This window comes from Cornus florida, unplaced genomic scaffold (assembly GCF_030987335.1).
Source record: "Cornus florida cultivar Cherokee Brave unplaced genomic scaffold, ASM3098733v1 CherokeeBrave_3.0.0_Hap2_Chr03, whole genome shotgun sequence".
NCBI lineage: Eukaryota > Viridiplantae > Streptophyta > Magnoliopsida > Cornales > Cornaceae > Cornus > Cornus florida.
This window is the reverse complement of record NW_026775573.1, coordinates 36,960,033-36,979,470: the sequence shown is the minus strand read 5'-3', so window position 1 is coordinate 36,979,470 and position 19,438 is coordinate 36,960,033. Positions and strand designations below refer to the sequence as shown.

At 34.1% G+C, this 19,438-nt stretch overlaps 1 protein-coding gene, 1 long non-coding RNA gene and 1 pseudogene across 5 annotated transcripts; 2 read left to right on the top strand and 1 right to left on the bottom strand.

Annotated features, from left to right (window-relative positions):
• The first annotated feature begins 1,114 nt into the window (after positions 1–1,114).
• On the top strand, positions 1,115–8,169 carry LOC132300278 (uncharacterized). Of its 4 annotated transcripts, none has more exons than XM_059797298.1 (6): positions 1,116–1,416; positions 2,433–2,489; positions 3,672–3,747; positions 6,691–6,992; positions 7,092–7,191; positions 7,278–8,169. In XM_059797298.1, the coding sequence occupies exons 4-6, from the start codon at positions 6,928–6,930 to the stop codon at positions 7,950–7,952; spliced, it is 840 nt and encodes a 279-aa protein (XP_059653281.1). In that variant the 5' UTR covers positions 1,116–1,416; positions 2,433–2,489; positions 3,672–3,747; positions 6,691–6,927; the 3' UTR covers positions 7,953–8,169. The 4 variants fall into 4 exon arrangements, 3 of the variants coding, with proteins under 3 accessions (XP_059653280.1, XP_059653281.1, XP_059653279.1); XM_059797296.1 differs by having other exon boundaries at positions 1,119–1,416; positions 3,653–3,747; XM_059797297.1 differs by lacking the exon at positions 2,433–2,489 and having other exon boundaries at positions 1,115–1,416; positions 3,653–3,747.
• Positions 8,170–10,280: 2,111 nt separating this feature from the next.
• LOC132301451 (DNA repair protein RAD51 homolog 4-like) lies at positions 10,281–12,369 on the bottom strand (annotated as a pseudogene).
• Positions 12,370–12,667: 298 nt separating this feature from the next.
• LOC132300279 (uncharacterized) lies at positions 12,668–13,289 on the top strand. Its single transcript, XR_009480382.1, has 2 exons — positions 12,668–12,815; positions 12,906–13,289. It is a non-coding gene; the product is annotated as an uncharacterized LOC132300279 (long non-coding RNA).
• Positions 13,290–19,438: the final 6,149 nt, after the last annotated feature.

Below are 19,438 nucleotides of genomic sequence, written 5' to 3'. Positions count from 1 at the left end.
GTCATTTACAATCTCTTTGGTTCTTGTTATTTGCATCATAACAGCATGAACAAGTGTATATTTTGGTGGTTCATCATATAGTTCAGCTCCTTCAGGCTAGTGTTAGAGGTGCCCCACATCAGATCCGGATGTGTAGTGAAATGGTTATATATAGGTGGATATGTAACACTACTCAATAGTTTAAGTTTTTGAGTTAGAAGGCAAACGTCTAATCCGTTATAGTTGGTATCTGAACTAGAGTTGGCGTTTGATCCAGTGCCAAGCTGTGCCCGAGTCTCTACTTCAACGAGGACATTGCAACAAGCCAACCTCTCCCATGCTTATTTTTCAATTAAGCACCCATGATTTATATAGTTTTTGCATATTTTTTTTAGTTCTTTGGGTGTGCAAGTGTGTCGGAGTCCATGATCCGGACTCAAATGTGTAAGCCAAAATCAATTCCTTCAAGTTAACCGGGTCGAGCACCGATCTATGAAGATGGTGGCTGTGATATTAAATGAGGCGAGGAAGGCCCCTTTCTTCCATGTTAGTGATGTATTGTGGCCAATAACTTGAATGACACCTAGTTTAGTTTTGTTTTTGTTTTTATTTTTATTTTATTTTATATTTTTTATCCAACTAGTTGGCGATAAAATGATGGTGAAGGTACATTATGCTACTACAAAATTTGAATGTTAAAATACAACTAGGCTAAGAATAGAGCATAACTTTGAGGTTGTGGAAAGAGAAATTAAGAATTGGACATTACAACATATTAGGCTTTTACCAGCGCTTTGTAGAAAAGCGCTGGTATAAGTGTTACAGTACCAGCACTCTTTGAAGAGCGCTGGCATAGGTGTTACAGTACCAGCACTCTTTTTAGGAGCGCTGGCATAGGTGTAATTCTACCAGCGCTTTAAGAGAAAGCGCTGGTAAATGGCCTTCCATTCCCTCCTTTTTTTCCCCCTTCCCTCTAATTTTTCCCTTCCCTCCACTTTTTCCCTCCCTTCTTTATCTATATAAAATATTTGCTGCCTAAACTGCGTCGTTTTTTTTTGGGGTCCATTAACCTATATAAAATATTTGCTGCCTAAACTGCGTCGTTTTTTTTTGGGGTCCATTAACACCCACTTTCCCGTTTCAATTTCATTTAGCCCTAATTCATCCGTCTCCCCTTTTCATTCATCCCTCAGCCTTCTCTGCCTCTCTGCTCTATCTCGATCTCTGCTCTATCTGGATCTTTATCTCAGCTGAAACACTTCTTCAGCTCATCGTAGGCTCTCTCTCTCTCTCTCTCTCTCTCTCTCTCTCAACCCTCTCTCTTTTTACCACCACCACCATCATCCTCCCCTTCTTTCCACCTGCAATTCAGAGTACGTGAAATTCAGATTCTCTCTCTTCCGCTCACGGATCCTACTCATCTTCTCTCTCTTGGTGGTAAGTACCCCCCTTTCTTTCTATATTATATATATATATATATATATACACACACACACATACAGTATACATGTTTGCTTTTCTTGTTCTTTAATAAAGGAAACATAAAATTAGAATCTAGGGTTTGTAACACAAGAAATGCTGGATATGTTGTTATTGATATCTGAAATTAGGGTTCGAAACGGTAGGAGGGTCCTTTGTTTTCTTCTAATTCATATTATATCCATATAGATTTATCAATTTGTTGTTGAGTTACTGATTATTGAACAGTAATAGTCTTATGAGGCTGCAGTAAAACGCTAAATTAAGAAATAATTTAGTAAATAAGCAATCTGATTTGTTCATAGATTTCGTAATCTATAGATTTATGCATTTCAATGAATTTTCAAAAAGCTTTCACTATCTAGACAAATCATACTATATGAAAAACTGACACGTTCATTTCAAGGTCTGTGCAAAAATTCCTTTTAACTAATTATTTATTTATTTAAAGATAAATTACATTGCAAATGGAGAGAGTTTCAGACAGAGATTAACCTGTAATAATGCTGAATAAGAAGATTCTCTTCGGTGTAGTGGGGATGGTGAAACCACCCACCGTTAGTGTGGAGCCAACAATGTATTATAAAATAAATAAATAAAAATTGTCTGTGAATTGATCACTTTTTAATTGTCTAACAAATTTTGCATTCAACTTTTTCTTATATATCATTTTCTATAGATAATAGAAATGTAACCTTAAAATAAGGATTAGTAGGTTCATGAAGCATACTTGTATTTAGAGCCTAGAGGTTGTATGCACCGAAAATCATACTTGTCTCAGGTTGTATAAAGAGTACGTTTCATAAATGCCTATAATTTATACATTTTATTTAGTGTTATGAAATTTCTATGGACAACCATGCTGGTGGCTCACAATCCTTTCTTGATATGATTATAACTGTGTAATTCAAATTTGTTTCACGTGGTATTATTACCCTTCCTGATTCTAATTTGATATATTTTACATACACAAGACAATTATGAAGGGGGGGAAAGAAAAATAAGAAGAGAAGGAAAACAAGGAAGAAAAGGTACGTAACTTGGTTGCCTATTTTTCTTGGTCTTCATTGTGCTCTTCGGCCTTTGTTCAGTGTGTTCTTATGCGGAATTTGGCATGGAATTAAATAATGGACATTGTGACCAACATACAATCCCCCCACAAACACACACATAGGTGTATGCACATGTATTGTTTTATGTTAGAGGTCAAGAAATACGCCTCTTGATTCTTGAATATGGACCTAAATTTTTTGAATTTAATGAAATGTCGAGGTAATTGCCGATGTTGAACGCCTCTATCCTTTTAGTTTCAAATAAGTTGTTCAGAATGTTCAATGCATTTTTCTGTATCGCCTTTGCACTTCTCACTTGTGTTGAAAGGTCTAACAGCAAGCCACCTTATTTCTTGCGTAGGCTGGAAATTTTCTCTCTAAATAATTAAAGTACATGTTATATACATAGTACACACACACACACACACACACATAGATAGAGAGTGTGTGTGGACCATATCCCATGTGGGGGTGATCAACACCCTCCGTGTTCCATTACATAGAAGATTTTGAGATTGGGTGTGAAAACAATAGTTTCAAGGTTGAAAGTACTTATCTCCACATCTGCATTTCCAAGAGAGAAGATAGTAGTTCTTATCTTATATAGCTGCTTGTTTCCTGGAATTATGTTTGGTGTGGGGATGAGTAACTAAAACAGCTATGCAAGGTCTGCAACCAAGGCACCTTTTCATACACTGAGGGGGCTTTGAACCCAACACACCTTTCATTTGCCTCATACCCACAATCTCCTCTAGGCTCTAAATACAAGTATGCTTCTAGATATATTTTAAGGTTACATTTCTATTATTTTTTTAACCAATTTTTTGCATTCAACTTTTTCTTATATATCATTTTCAATAGATAATATAGCCAATTTATTCAATTTTCTTACTGTTGTATTGTGTTGCATTTTAATGAAAAACAACATTTTTTTTTTTAATAATCAATATCCATATGTGCATATAGGTGTTTGGGCAGATGTAAATAATTACTTGGTCAGATTAGTGTTTTCATATAATATTCGGTTTCTTTTTTTGTCAAATACAATTTTGTTCTCTTGTTTGCCTTCTACTTGAACAAAAAATTATGTTTTTGTGTGCTACAAGACACTGAGCTTGCTATGTTCTTGCTATTGCTGACAGTGTGACCACTATAATTCAGCCTTTGTCTCGGTTTCCTTCGCATTAGCAATCAAGAAGGGGATAACTCGCATTTGATTAGCTAATATTCTTTGAAGGTATTGATGATTGCTTTTCCTACTTTTTAATTTTTTATCTATTCATTTAAAATTATTCCTTATGAGTTTCATTAGTTCATCAATATATATATTCTACTTGTTGCATGATAGGTAAATCAACTTTGGTATATCATCTTGTTGAATTGTCAGCTCTTACAAATAATCGTGTTGTAATATGTTTTTATTTTGATTAATGCAAATAATTTATATATGTTCATGTGGAACTTTTGGAGATTTGAACTATTACTTGTTACTTTCTTGTTGTACACAATGGACCCATCTTGCATAATGATATTTTACTAAAAATTTACGATCATTCTTAGGAACCCTAGCTACATTTTGTTGAGGAATTTGTTTTAATGGAGCAGTCATGATTTTTTTTATACATGTTACTTTTTTATTCTTTTCAAATACCTTGACTAAATTGTTATCATGTTTACCAATAATATATTTCTTGTCCATATATTTTATTTAGGTTACTTGATGTAATATCATGGATAGAAGTTGGATAACTCAGTCAAGGTACTTCAGATTGTAGTTTGATTAGGTTACTTAATCTAATAACAACAATTTAAGAAATTTGATTTTTTATATGCATTACTATGCAAATAGGTTAAGTTCGGCATACTTGCGTGGAGTTGATGAGTTTCTAGATATCTCATTTGAGCAAGTTAGGAAGGATGGGCGTATATATTGTTCTTGTATTGATTGTGGCAATTGTATTAAAAAAACACGTTCTGAGGTGAGAGATGATTTGGTATGCAATAAGTTTATTCAGTCATACACAACTTGGTTTTATCACGGGGAAGAAGTGCCGTCATCTTCTCGGCAAACTGATGTACACACAACACACGAGGATATCAATGCAAACAAAAATGATGATATGCATGGACTCTTACACGAGGTTTTGGTGTTCCAACTAAAGGGAGGGAAGAGACCAACGGAGAAAATGATCAGCACCAAAGGGTGTCAAATGAAGAGTTAGATAAATTTTATAGGCTATTGGAAGATGCAAACCAAGAGTTATATCCTGGGTGTGAAAAGTTTTCATAGTTATCCTATGCAGTGAAACTATATTTAGTGAAGACTAAATATAATTGGAGTAACAAATCATTCACAGATCTGTTAAAAGTGATAAAAGATGGATTACCAGATGGTGAGACATTACCAAAAACCTTCAATGAAACAAAGCAGATGATTGGTGACCTAGGTCTTAAATATGATAAGATTCATGCATGTCCCTCTGATTGTATATTGTATTAGAAGGAGCACTCTAATGATGAAATGTGTCATAATTGTGGCAAGTCAAGGTGGAAAGTTTTTAATTCAGAAACTGAGGGCAATGCAAGTACATCATCCTCATCAACAAATAAAAAAATTCTTGCTAAAGTTATACAATATTTTCCTTTGAAGCCAAGACTCCAAAGATTATTCATGTCAAGTAAGACAGCTTCTTCTATGAGATGGCATGCCGAAGAGCAAATCAAGGATGGATTGATGAGACATCCCGCTGACTCCCCAGCATGGGAAAGCTTTGATAAAAGATACCCAACATTTTCTAGTGATCCTCGAAATGTCAGGCTTGCATTAGCAACCGATGGGTTCAACCCATTCAAGACCATGAGTGTTGCACACAGTACATGGCCTATTTTGATACTCGTGTATAACTTACCCTCATGGATGTGCATGAAACAGCCTTATTTTATTCTCTCAACCTTGAGACCTGGCCCTAAGGGACCTGGAAATGATATTGATGTCTATTTGCAGCCTTTGATAGAGGAATTAAAAGAGTTATGGATTGATGGGGTGGAAACTTATGATGCTTCAAGAAATGAGATGTTCCATATGCATGCAGCATTGTTTTGGACTCTTTCTGACTTTCCTGGTTATGCAATGGTATCCGGTTGGAGTACAAAAGGGTATTTGGCTTGTCCTACTTGTAACAAAGACACTTGCTCTCATTTCTTAGATCATAGCAAGAAAATATGTTATGATGGACATCGTTGTTTTCTTGAAAACGATCATAAATATAGGCGTTGTAAATCAGCATTTGACGGCACTGAAGAGGTAAGGTGTGCACTGCCTATGTTATCTGGACCACAATTGTTACATGAATTAGAGGGCCTTAAATTTCCACCATTTGGAAAGAGTGTGCATACAATGAATGAAGATCAGAAGCCGCACAATTGGAGAAAGAAGAGTATATTCTTTCAATTACCATATTGCAAGTATAATCTTCTGTGTCATAATCTAGATGTGATGCATATTGAAAAAAATATATGTGACAATATACTTCACACATTGATAAATGATCAGAAAGGGAAGGATAGATTAAAAGCAAGACTTGACCTACAGGATATGGGAGTAAGACCTTCACTTCACCCATAAGAGTGTGGTTCAAACAAAATTTATTTGCCTTCTGCAAATTTCATGCTATTTTCACTTGAAAAGAGCACATTATGTCTAGTGTTGAAAAATGTTGAAGTTCCAGATGGGTATGCATATAACATTTCAAGTTGTGTGAAATTGAAAGAGCGTACAATTAGTGGGTTGAAGAGTCATGATTGTCATATATTGATGCAACAATTTCTAGCCATAGCCATTCGTAGGATATTGCCTAAGAATGTTTGCTCAGTACTTGTTGAGCTCAGTAACTTTTATCGAGAGCTGTGTTCAAAGACTCTTCGGCCTGAAGACTTGGATAAATTGAAACACCGAATTGTTTTAATACTATGTCAGTTGGAAATGATATTTCCACCTGCCTTCTTTACCATAATGGTACATTTATCTGTTCACTTAGCTCACGAGGCAAGGATTGCAGGACCAGTGCAATACCGTTGGATGTATCCAATTGAGATGTCAAGATTTTTAATGAATTTTCATTTATAGTTTGTTTATTTTTTAATAATTCTGATATTATTAAATTTCATTCTTTATATTTAGGTACCTTATGATGTTGAAAAATTACGTGCAAAATAGAAGTCATCCCGAGGGTTCAATAGCAGAAGGTTATTTAGCGGAAGAATGCTTAACTTTTTGTTCACGTTATCCGACAAATATTGAGACGAGATTCAATAGCCCCCAAAGGAATTCCGATAATGTGCTTGATGGAGAGGAAATGAATGATTTTGGTGCACAAGGCCGTGCCTTGGGAAAATAAGAGTCATTAATCTAGATGAGATGACTTTAGTGCAAGCTCATCGGTATGTTTTGTTCAATTATCATGGAGCAGAACCATTCATTGAGTAAGATTAAGTTCCCCAATATATTACATGATTATATTCGTGTCAAACTTCATTTAGTTTAGTAGGTAATATGTTTAACATTATATTTTCACAATGCAGAAAACATAAGAGATTTCTTAAAATGAGGCATCGCTATTTAAAACCAAGACAATTAGAGAATATTTCTCATGATTTATTTCACAAATGGTTTAATGAACGTGTAAGTATTTGACTTTTGTGTTGTTGGTGTATTATGGGTTTATGAAAAATTACCTTATTATATAAGTTATATCTTTATGAATACAGTTGCGAGATAGTGAGGATCCAATTCCTAATGAGCTATGGTGGCTAGCACAAGGTCCAAACCCTGTCGCGAAACGGTTCAAGAAGTTTGTGATCAATGGTTTGAAGTTTCATGTTAGAGATGTTGAGAGACGGAGAAAGACTCAGAATAGTGGAGTTGTCATAAAGGCAGTGACATTTAGTTATGCAAGAGCCACCGATCAAAATCCCGTCACAGGAGATATTCAGTACTATGGTGTGCTGACTGATATCATTGAGTTAAATTACAATGTAAATAGGAAGGTGGTATTGTTTAAGTGTGATTGGTTTGATGTCTCATCCAAGGGTAGAGGAATAAATGAGGATGATTTTCGATTTAAGCTTGTTAATTCGTCACGATCATTGGGAACAGATGAGCCTTTCATTCTAGCATCTCAAGCTGAACAAGTATTCTATGTTGATGATCCCATTGACAATGAGTGGAAAGTGGTTATTGGCGCAAAACCGCGAGACCTTTATGATATGCCAGAGCATGATATTGAATCTTATCAAGTTCAGGAGCCATTTCATGCACAACATGTGGATAACGACTTGGATGTACCTGATGATAGCACGTTTTGGACAAGAGCTGATTTGCTTGGAACAACTATAAAAGAAGAAGATGATGTTGATGATGACCTTGATGAAGATAAGATATAGGATGATTCCATATCTACTACTCAATGGATGTGAAACGTCTTTTTTGGAAGTCAAATGTCTTTTTTGGATATTATAAGCTCTGATTCACTATATATATATATGCAACTTTGACAATAATATTGCAGTATCATATTTTGTAGCATGCACATGTATGCTTCCCGTGAAAACTGATTTAGTTTTTTTGTGTGCTTATATATTTTTAATATGTTTTGATCTATTCTTGGCACATTATTGTATAAGTGTAATCAATGATTTTACTAAAACAGAATGGTTTTATATAATTTCCATTGGACAACCAAAAATACCCTAAAGTTTTGAGGTATTTTTTATTTCTTATTGATTTTTCCTGGATTGTGAACTGCCTTTTTTAAACAATTTGATTGCATTCTCTTAAATGAATTCTCACTTTTTTGTTTTCTTTTCCAGGAAGGATAAATAATAAGCTGACAATGAAACGAACGGTTAGTGAAGTGGAAAAAGTGAGTGAACAAAATACCGAAACTTTAACTTTAAAATCATCCCAACCACCGCTGAAGAAGAGACGAGGCCCGACACGATGCAAGAATGTCGTAACCGCGACAACCTTATTACCATTAAGGTACATATATATAGAGATCATCTTATATAGTTTACATAATTAGACTATATTCAATATGAAGGAGAAAAAAGGATTTCTATCTTTATTTTTGTACTAAACATCTACAATTGTTAATTTTTGTTTAGGGTTAATAAGTTTGGACAACCGATCGGCCCTGGAAGTGGTACATATACTAATTATTTGGGAACACTTGCCCGGAATGCTAATTTAGCTCCTTTGTGCTACAAAACTTGGTGTGAGATGCCTAAACGGCTGAAGGAGGATATGTGGAACGTTGTAAAGGTAAAACCCTTCAATGATATTAAAATAATTTACATGGAAAAAGTGGATTAACATGCAATAATTATCACATTTTCAGGGAAAGTATGATATGGGAATCATGTCAAAACATTGGACAATATCCTCCATCGGAAAAAAATGGAGGGGGTACAAGTGTGAATTAAAAAGTGAATATTACTCAGTTAGGGATACAAATGCAGAAAGATTGGCAAACCCACCACCTGATATTGAAAAGGAGCATTGAGAATTTTTGGTTAGGCATTGGGGTACGCCTATGGTGAAGGTAATCCTCCATCTACCAATTTTGTTCAAAGTCAATGAGTTGAATTTATAGTTTACCTGCTTTCAGTCATTATTTTAGGTGGAATGTTAGAACGTTTACTTTTTCTCACTTTTTGTAGGAGGTCAGTAAAAAAAACAAAGAACGTCGTGGGAAGCAGACAATGATGCATGCTACAGGGACAAAAAAGCTTTGCATGTGTTTCTGTTGAGGTTAGTTGAAGTTTTAGCAATATAAATTATTTCAGTTCTTATGTCGTTGAATGATTATAAATGTTAGTGGTAAATAATAATATATATCACAATGTCTATGTTTCTTTTATAGATTGAGGAAGACGAAGGTATTTAGCTTTCTCGTGCAGATTTATTCATTCGTTCACATATAAATAAGGATGGCAAAGTTACTGATGCTGCTGCTTCGGAGATGATTGTAAGTTTTCATGCTTCCATTTTGCAAAAAGGGGATCACGTGCCTTGAAGTGACCAATTTTTAAACTCTTTGCGGTGTATTAGGGGGTCACATGCCTTGAAGTGACCAATTTTTAAATCATCGGCCCGTGTGGAGGCATTTTAATTTCATTGTTTATCATCGGCCTATGTGGAAGCAATTTACTTTCTTGTATTTGTTGAAAAGCATGGGAGTATGGGATCATTGTATGTGGAGGCTTTTTGTTGATTGATTTGTGTTGTGGATGAGAAGTATTTGCTATTTGTTGTTTGTTGTTTGTGTTAATTTCTTACTCATACCAGTGCAGTGGTCTTTTGAATCATGATAAAAGTATGATATACACATATAAAGTTAAAAGTATGATATACACATGTATAATTTTTGGTCATCCTTGCATTTTCAATCATGGTAAAAGTATGATATACACATATATAGTTGTATTTCAGAAGTAGCTACTACAGCTTTGAATAATTCCATTATTTGGATCCTTGAGGAATGGGTAATGATGGACGATGGGCTGCTTCTATAGATCTTTACTCTTGGTGCAGTCTTTATGAGGATATTTGAATTTTGAACATTCTATTAGGGGATAGAAACCCTTTACTGCGTATTTGAATGAGATTCATAATAGTATGTCTTTTTTATTGTAGTTATTGTTTTTTTTGTCACAACTCTTACCTCTAGGCGGACTGTGTTTGCTTTGAAATCTTGTTAGATTTGAAGATCATATTTCAGTTGGGACTTGAATGGTCAGATATTGTTTCTGATCAATAATTGACTGAAATCAGGCATGCAAAATTTTCAGTATCTCACATAAATTATCAATTCATGGGATCACATGTTTGCTATTCCCATTTGGATTAGGTTTTGTGGTGCTCAAAGTTGAATTCCAATTGTGCTTCTATGAAGAAGGCTTTTAGAACGTATTATGTTTGTTTGTTTTTTTTTTTTTTAAAAAATCAGGTTTTGTAGAAATGTTAGCGTTTTTTTCTCCATAACCAAATAAAATAAACTACAACTGAAACAAGTTCAACATATAAGATGAAGAATTTTGTAGTTCCCCTGCAAGAAAGATCCCTGAGAAAAAAATTAGAGCCAGAAGAGGAATCTCAAGAAAAAGGGTGGGGACATGCACGTAGATCTCAAGAGAAGACAATCACCAGAAATGTCATGCACACACAAGCTCTCCCAACCCAGAAAGTCACTGAAATTTTTACATACCATGTACTATGAATTATATTGGGAGCAAATATTCTTGGAAAATTACAATGGAGCAAGCATCAACAAAATACATAAAAAGGAAGTCCAAGAGCCTTGTTTCCTGAATTCATTTCCAGACCCAAAGATGACCATCTGAGCAAACAAAAACAAAGAAAGAACTATAATAGTGAGACAAGATACCTGACCTCTTTTTTAGCATGATTTGAGATCTGGCTGATGTAATGTGCAATGCGTTTAGGAGAAAAGGAATTTCCTGTGTCTAAGAACACAACACCACCCATATGATTCTTTGCAACATTTGAGGCTGCTTGTAGGCAAACCTGGATAGTTACAAGATTTTAGATCAATAGCATAACTCTGGTAAATCTGGTTATCAAATTGTGGGCCAAGAATAGTATAATAATTTAGTGATTTAGAGGCCATAAAACAGTTAGAAACATAATTCAGAAGCATCTGAAATTTCAACTAACTTGTATCGTTTTAATGATTGTAATTATAAGTGAATGGAGTTCTTACTTGTGTTTTCCCAGATGATGATGGCCCAACTATTTCTATTAGATGTCCCTCACATAATCCACCTCAAAGTAACATGTCAATCCTGGTTCATAAAATGATAATTAATTACTTAGGTGTCTTAATAGCATCATAATCTTAGTGGTAAAAAAAACAAATAGTGAATATTCAGGCTCAAGATACTTTTCACATCCAGTGGATAGAACATGCTTATTTTGTTGAGCATCTTCCAACAGCTCCATACCATTCAGCCAAGGTTGATGCTGACCATCTATGATAGAGAGGACCTGGGTAATCCCCTACTTGCTCAAAACAATAAAATAAAAAATAAAAAAAATCATATATAGTACTACCATAAAATAATGATGTATAAGAAAAACAATACTTTGAATAGCGAACCTGCTTGAATCTTTCTGAATTAGAGTGTTGTTCTGCCAAAGCAACTAAGACACAGATGTCATGAACAAGGAAATCTTCAACTACACAATAATACACGAGGATAAATTAAAAATAACAGAAATTTAGTTAGGCATGCAAGTATTTGCAAGTAAAATGGACCTCGGACACACACACACACAAATAAATAAATAAACCTTAGACTTCAGGTTGAAGCTAAGTGCTATTATTTAGGTTCTGAAATGTCATCTGAAATGTCAACTGATACTGATCAACTATTATTTAGGTTCTGAAATGTCAGTATATTGCGCACAATTTTTAGCATTCCTTTAATTTATAGCATTTTGTCTGTAAATGAAGTGGGTGTGAATATTTTAAAGCTTTAGATTGTATGAAAGTTCAAAGGTATGTACAACTATATTTTCACATTGTGTGATGCACTGCTGTTTCAGAACACTTTGGCTTTCATCATTACCAATTTGTTATCTAATTACTTTTCTGTTCAGCTGTTTCTGGATTCCTGTTCTATCATTCATTTCATTAGATTTGTCTGGATGTTTCATAGCAGTATGTCATGGTAGTTCAAATTTTTTTTTTTTTTTTTTTTGGCAGGAAAACATAAAAGAACTTCAAAAAAGTTACTCTAACTCGCCTTTTGGCAGTTCCAATGATTTGTTCTCCATTGTGAGGGGAGAAGAGAGAACTGGTCGTGTGCGGATGCTTGGCTTCGGGCCTACACCAAGCAATGTTTGGGGGCCCTCTCCTAGTAAAGATGAACTGATTAATAATGCGAAATTTTTTGATGAGGAGGCACGTGCTACACGTGTAGTGTTGCAGGAGAGCATTTCAAAAATGCAAGCCGAGTATGACAACAAGTTGGAAAATTTACGAGTCAACTATGATAACAAGTTGAAAAATTTACAACAACAGGTGGCTATGCTAATGCAGATGCAACAACAAAATTGTAGTGGACAGGTAAATTTATTATTAGTTTTACTCTTTACTAAATATATGTTTACTTATGCCAAGATTTCATGTATTTTGTTTTCTTATTTTGAAGGGTTCTGATTCTTTAAATGCTCCTCCTAGAGTATCCCCAAATTCATTTTCTAGTCGTGATGCCAATTCAGTTAAGGTTATGAACTTTTAATTTCTCTTATATATATGTTAAATTTTCATTTATTATAATGTGTTCGTAATGAATTTATAAAAAATGTAGGATAATTCAAATCAAATGGGCAAGAAGACTTGTTGAAGTTGAAGTTGAAGATGGGGTCGTGGCTGTGCTTTATGAATTTCCTTCGCCTTGGATGGGTTCTTTTTGAAAAACTTGTACTACATTTGTCAAAAATTCTTAATTCTTTTTGTCTGACATTTAGTATCTTTATTTAGACAATTTGGATGGTATATTGGCAGGTTAACTTGTGGTTGTATTAGTATACATTTTTGCTTTTTGGTTGACATTTATCAGCTTAACTTATGGTTGTATTAGTAGCCAATTTCGATGGTAATTTTCATATTGGCATGGTTAACTTTGTGGTTGTATTATGTAAAAACAATTTGGATGGTATTTTTATATTAACTTGTGTTATATTGGATGACATTTAGTAGTTGGTAGTTTCAATAGTTGTATTGATATTTTTTTCCAAAAACTATATAAAAAATATGTATATAAATAAATAAAAAAACCCTTTACTAGTGCTCTTTTAAGAAGCGTTGTCATAGGGAGGGAGGAAAAAAAAAATTAAAATTACCCTTTACCAGCGCTTTACCAAAAAGTGCTGGTAAATACACTCGATCAGCGCTTTTGCAGAAAGCGTTGGTAAATACTCTATTCCAGTGCTTTTTGGAAAAACGCTTGTAAAAGGACTTTACCAGTGCTTTCGGAAAAGCCTTGGTAAAGGTTTACCGACATTGGATGTACCAGCGCTTTTTCAAAAGCGCTGGTAATTGAATTACCAGTGCTTTTTGAGACTTTTACTAGCACTTTTGAGCACTGGTAAAAGTCAGAACTGTTATAGTGGGATCTTCAAGGATAACTATATATATATATATATATATATATATATATATATATATCAAAGGCACATTTGGGATGTAATGACTCTGTCATTTCCTTCCTTTCCTTTTTCATCAGATTTACGGATAATTTTTTTTCGTTGGATTTTCTTTTCTGAGTTCGGTTTCTCATTGCTTAGTGTCGTCTTGAGTGCTCGGAAATGATTTCTGAGATTCTTCTTTTGAATTGACAACTTTCTTAAAGGACCGCGTCATTTCCACATTTTTCGTTTTTCGATACTATTCACTTTTCGTCTTTTTCCTCGTTTGCCATTTTATTGGCATAACCTCACTTTTCATGTTTAGAGTTGAGTTTTGACTTCACGAGTTTTCATTCCAGTTGATTTCCTTGAAATGCGTAGCTTTACTTTTGGAGAAAAATTCGCTGATTATTTCTTTTTCCCGTAAGGGTGTAAATGAAAGGATTCTTCAGAAACATTTATGTTTCTTAGAGTGTTTTTCGTAAATATCTTTTGAAAATATTTATTTCAGAGGTTTTTAAGAAAATATCTTTTGGAGGATATTTTTATTTTGGTCACTTGCGCAGTTATCCTTTTGTGTAGGGGCCTTTGCGCAATTAATGAAAGTTAATTGTTAAGTGTCTCCTTGGGGCTTGAATTCTCGTATGGGATTCATTTTCACATTTTGCCGAGTCACGTACTCTTAGAATTGTCTTGCGGTCGAACCCTACAGTTTTTGACCTCGGTTAACGCCAAACTTGTTTTAAGCATATCTCTTTACTCGGGATTCGGTTTTCGACACCGTTTCTTCCGTTATTTATATTTTTTTCATTTCGGTTCTTTTTCGTTCATGGAGTTTTGCCGTTTGAGAGCGTCTGCTCAAATTTCACTTTTCCGGACCTAGCAGGACCCGTTCAGAGCATTTTTAGGGTTTTTCTATAAATAGGGGTCATTAAAATGAAAAATTAGATATTTTCATCTCTTTCCCCTCTCTTGGCTGGCCAAAACTCCTCCCATGGCTGCCACCTTCTTTATCATCTTTTGGACTTCTTCCCTTTATTAAAAAGTGGTGATGTCTTAGACTTTATTGTTCGCCTTGACGAGACTTTCGATTTCAACCGATTGGAATTCTGTTTTGGTCATTTTTCGAGTTCGGGTTTAAAGCCAAGTTAGGATTTTGGTAGGATTCCCTTGGGGTTTAATGATCACCTTGTTGTCCCTGGCAAAACCCCGAAGTTTCATAGGATGCGGAGCGGTTTCATTTTGGTGGGGATTTGAGATTTCATCTCAATTTGAGGTAGGGGATGTCATAGGTTTATATTTGAGTTCTATTGATTATTTTACAAGCATATATAACTTGTGAGCATGCCTTTATTCAAGTTTTAAAATTTAATTTAATTATTTTTTATGTTTGAGATTTAATTCATATGGTTGTGTATAGATTTGAAATAAATTGTAGCATGCTAGTAAATTAGGCCTTAGTATGTTTATTAGCAAATATTAAATTGGGAGCATTTGAATAAGAATTGTAAATTTTATTTAATATTTATCTTTTATGAAAGATTAATTCACATAGTTATAACATGTATTAAATCAACTTATAATGTGATATTAAAATAGGTATTGATATGTTCTTTAACCTATGTTATATTGAGGACATTTGGAATTGTTTGAAAATCTAGAGAAAATTAATTAATTAGCTTAATTAATTTTATTTTAAGTGTTTTAGTCACTTACATTGATGTTAGATGTAATATATGTGAAGACCGTGCTATATCCTTTAACATATATTAATTTGAGTTTATTTGAAATTGATTTGAAATCTAGAGACTTTTCATGTTAGGGTGATAATATCATGAAATGTAGTACAATTAATTACCTTGTGAGCATATTACTAGTTAGATGTAGAATTAGTACTTGTGGCATCTTAAAATCGTAATTGGACTTAGCATGATATAGGATATTATTGTTTTGCAAAGTTTGTTTAAATATATCTTGTGTAGGTATATAACTTGTTTAGAATATTACAATTGATTACCTTGAAAACTTGTTACTAAATTGTAGCTTATTTAGTACTTATGACTTATAATGGTAATTTGGTTCAATTGTTGTAAGATATTCTTGTTTTGTATAAAATTGCATATTGAAGACTTGACATGTCATATATTATTTAGACTTGAATTCTGGAACATGATTTGTGTGGATTCAACCTTACTTATGCATGGGATGTGATAACTTGCATTTGATTTTGTATAAGTTTTGAACTTATTGATTTTGGAAAGCTTGTGGGGACATAATTTATATGATGGCTAGGGTTTGGCTCTAGTACGGAGACAAGAGTCTTTTAAGTCATAAGTGCGCACTAGGTGGTACCTTGTGGGTTATAATTACCCGAAAATACTTGCTTGGTCTAGCGACCGCATGTCCTAGTCTTTACACTATTTGATTTCGCATTCAATTTCAATTTGTTAATCATGAATTACTTGTAGCTTGAGAATTGATGCTTGTTTTGGGTATTTGAATCCTATTTAGTATACTTGAACTTGTATACTTGCTCCGTGAGTTTAAAATTCATTTAGTATGCTTGTGCCGTATATACTTGTTTTAGGCGTATCTCGTTTAGCTTAGTATACTTATGTTTGTATACTTGATTTATGAGTACTCTACATATATCGAATACTGGTGTACGTATGCTAGATATTGCTTATCTCGTTTAACATGATTTAATATACTTGTAAATGTATGCTTATATGTCGTAATCATGTTTTAACATTGTCTTGTATACTTGACCATGTATACTTGTGTGTCATAGTTCATTTCAATTGCATGAGCAGTTTGAGATGATCCCTTAGTTCCACTTTTGACATAGACGTTAAGTGGCATGACATCTTGAATTGTTTCACATGAATGTGAAAACTTTGTAAAAAGTTAGGTCGATGCATGCTCATTCCATACGAGTAACTTATTTAGTCACCCCAAAGTTATCGGGTTGTTTTCAGGTACGGATGCCTTGGTTAGGGAGGCACAACATCCCTAAGTCGTTTCGATGGATTGAAGTTTTTTTAAGTGCATTTTTATTCACATGCAAGTGTTAGCATGTTTGATTTTTACTTTTAAAGTTGTAATGCATATTTAGGTCAAAATGTCATTTTTTGCCTTGGACTTGTAATGTGTGCCTAAGCATACTTTTTGACACTTATTTCATGTATATGATATGTGGCCAAGGGTTAAATTTCATTTGAAATCCATATATATTCATAAATGTAGAAATTTCCCTTTAATATGAATAATATGAAAACCAATAGTTTCAGCATGTTATTTTTGTACCGGAGTGTGCATTGTGTATGAAATTTATCATTTGGCATTCATTTACCATGTATGAGATGTGACCAATGGCCAAACACCATTTTGTTTTAAGTTTTGCATTATAGTTTCATATATTGCATTTTTGGACTAAAATAGAAAAATCTGAGCCTTTAAGGGTTCATTTTCAAATCGGGTGGTTCAAAGTGTGCATGAGCACCTCCACTAGGACTCATTTAATATGCATGAAGTGTGGCCAAGGGCCAAATGGTCTTTTAATTGCATTTAGGTCCGGTTGTTGCATGGTTTGTCTTTAAAGGGGCATTTTTCATGTATTTGAGGTTTGATCAGTCATATTTTGCATCGGTGGTATTTTTAAGCTTTGGATCTTTGTAACACGTTCTAATAGGTAAGTTACATCTGTGTGTATGATCGTTTCTGGGAAAAACCTCTTCCTTGGTGATTTGAGTACCTTTGGACTCATTTTGTATTTTTTTTGCATAATCTGATCTAGGGGTATTATGGGCATTCCATAACGTGTTTATTTTCTTCTTTTGACATGGTCGAGTAGAAAACGTGATTTTAAGGGGGGTTTCTTCTTTGTGTTTTTCTAGAAAACGTCGTCTTAGTGCCGGAAATCCCTCGTGAAGTTTAGTTTTTTGCTATTTATTTTAACAGCTTTTTAACCTTCTTGACCTGATTTTTCTTAGGGGCATTTTTGTCATTTTTTCTTGTTTTTCAATTTTGGTTTGGACCATGGTTGATCAGAAAACATGATTTTAGGGGTGTTTTTTTTTTTTTTTTTTTTTTTTTTTTTTTTTTTTTTTTTTCAAGAAACCTCATCTTGGCCCTCAAAAACCCATTTTTTCCCGAAAAACCCCTACTGTCAGCTTTTTGCTGATCTGTAGTACAAGTGTACGGGTGGTTGGATCTCGTAACCAGTTACATGTGCTTGGGCAGAATATGGTCACCTCTAATTTTGCTTTGTAACCAGTTAAGAAAGTTTCCTAACCGGTTAGATGGTCATGGGTTGACTAATTTTGACCTTTTTATCCATTTTTCTTCTGTTAACCATATCTTCTTTGTCCGAACTCTGAATCATGTGATTCTTGAGTTTAAGTTTATTAATTTTTTGTTATCTTTCCAATGGTGTGCAAGGTGGTATCCATTTTTGGGTAAAATGACCATTTTATCCTTGGTTAATTTCTTATAGGGTTTTGAAACTCTTGCTTCTGTTGAGTCATGGGAGTCCTCGGGAAACCACTTTTGTGTCTCAGGGATGATGTACGTCTCTAGAGGCCATGTTTCTATTTAGCTTCTGTATTTTGGATCCGTTTCGGGTCATCACAGGACACATTAGGTTTGTAAAAATCTAGGGTCGTCACATGGGATGATTAACAAATCAAGGCAATCGAATGTCCTATTCCGGCAGTAGGACATGACCGTGGTGATAGACCAAGAAAATTATTTTGGTGGAAAGACATTGAATAACCATAAGATAAAAATAAAAAATAAAAAATCAATTACTTTGATAAACAAGAACGATTACTTTTGAATATTCTTTCATAAAATATATACTTTTTTTTTTCTTAAAAATAAAAAATAAAAAAAAAAGCAAAAAAACAAATACATCCCCTTTTTTCTTTTTTTTTTTATTTTATTTTTTTTTATTTTTTGGTTAAAGGTAAGCTTGTATATATGAAAGAAGAGATAATAATGTACATGTGAGCACAAAAAGCTCACAAATCAAATACAAATACAACTAGCACAAGGCCACAAAAGCCCACAGAAAACAACTAACAATGCAAAATTATCAAGAAACACTGCAAACAAAAGGCAGCTCCTTGCATACAATAGCTAATGGATGACTGTGGTGATGTAGCAACATAAATCAAAACAACACTTCAATAAAGTAGCACGTACCAAAGACCTAAACAATACTTCTACACCATTGCATAGCAACACCCCTACACAACCTCCTCTACTAAACCAACCATGTGTGGCCTCCATAAAGATGGTAGGCCTTGTAAAAGAGATATTGCAAGTCATTGTAGGACAATACATGGCTTAGTTGAGAGCTGTTTCTAAGAGTGATAGAAGCTAATCTTGAACGAATAGAAGATTTGATCAGTGAGATGATGTGCTGGGGAGCAGAAGACTTGTTCCTGAAAGCTCTTGAGTTCCTTTCCATCCAAAGGAAGTAGACTGTAGCAGATAAAAGCAATTTATGTAGAAGAAACTTCTTTGCAAACCAGTGTGTAGAGCACCAAGCAACCAGTTCAGTCCAAGAATTAGACTAAAAAGTGAAACCTACGACCCTCTGAATAAATCTCCAAATGTGAGAGCTATGGTTGCAGTTAAAGAACAGATGGTTCAATGATTTAGAGTCAGCATTGCATAGATAACAAGCATTTGTGTAGTGTACGTTTAT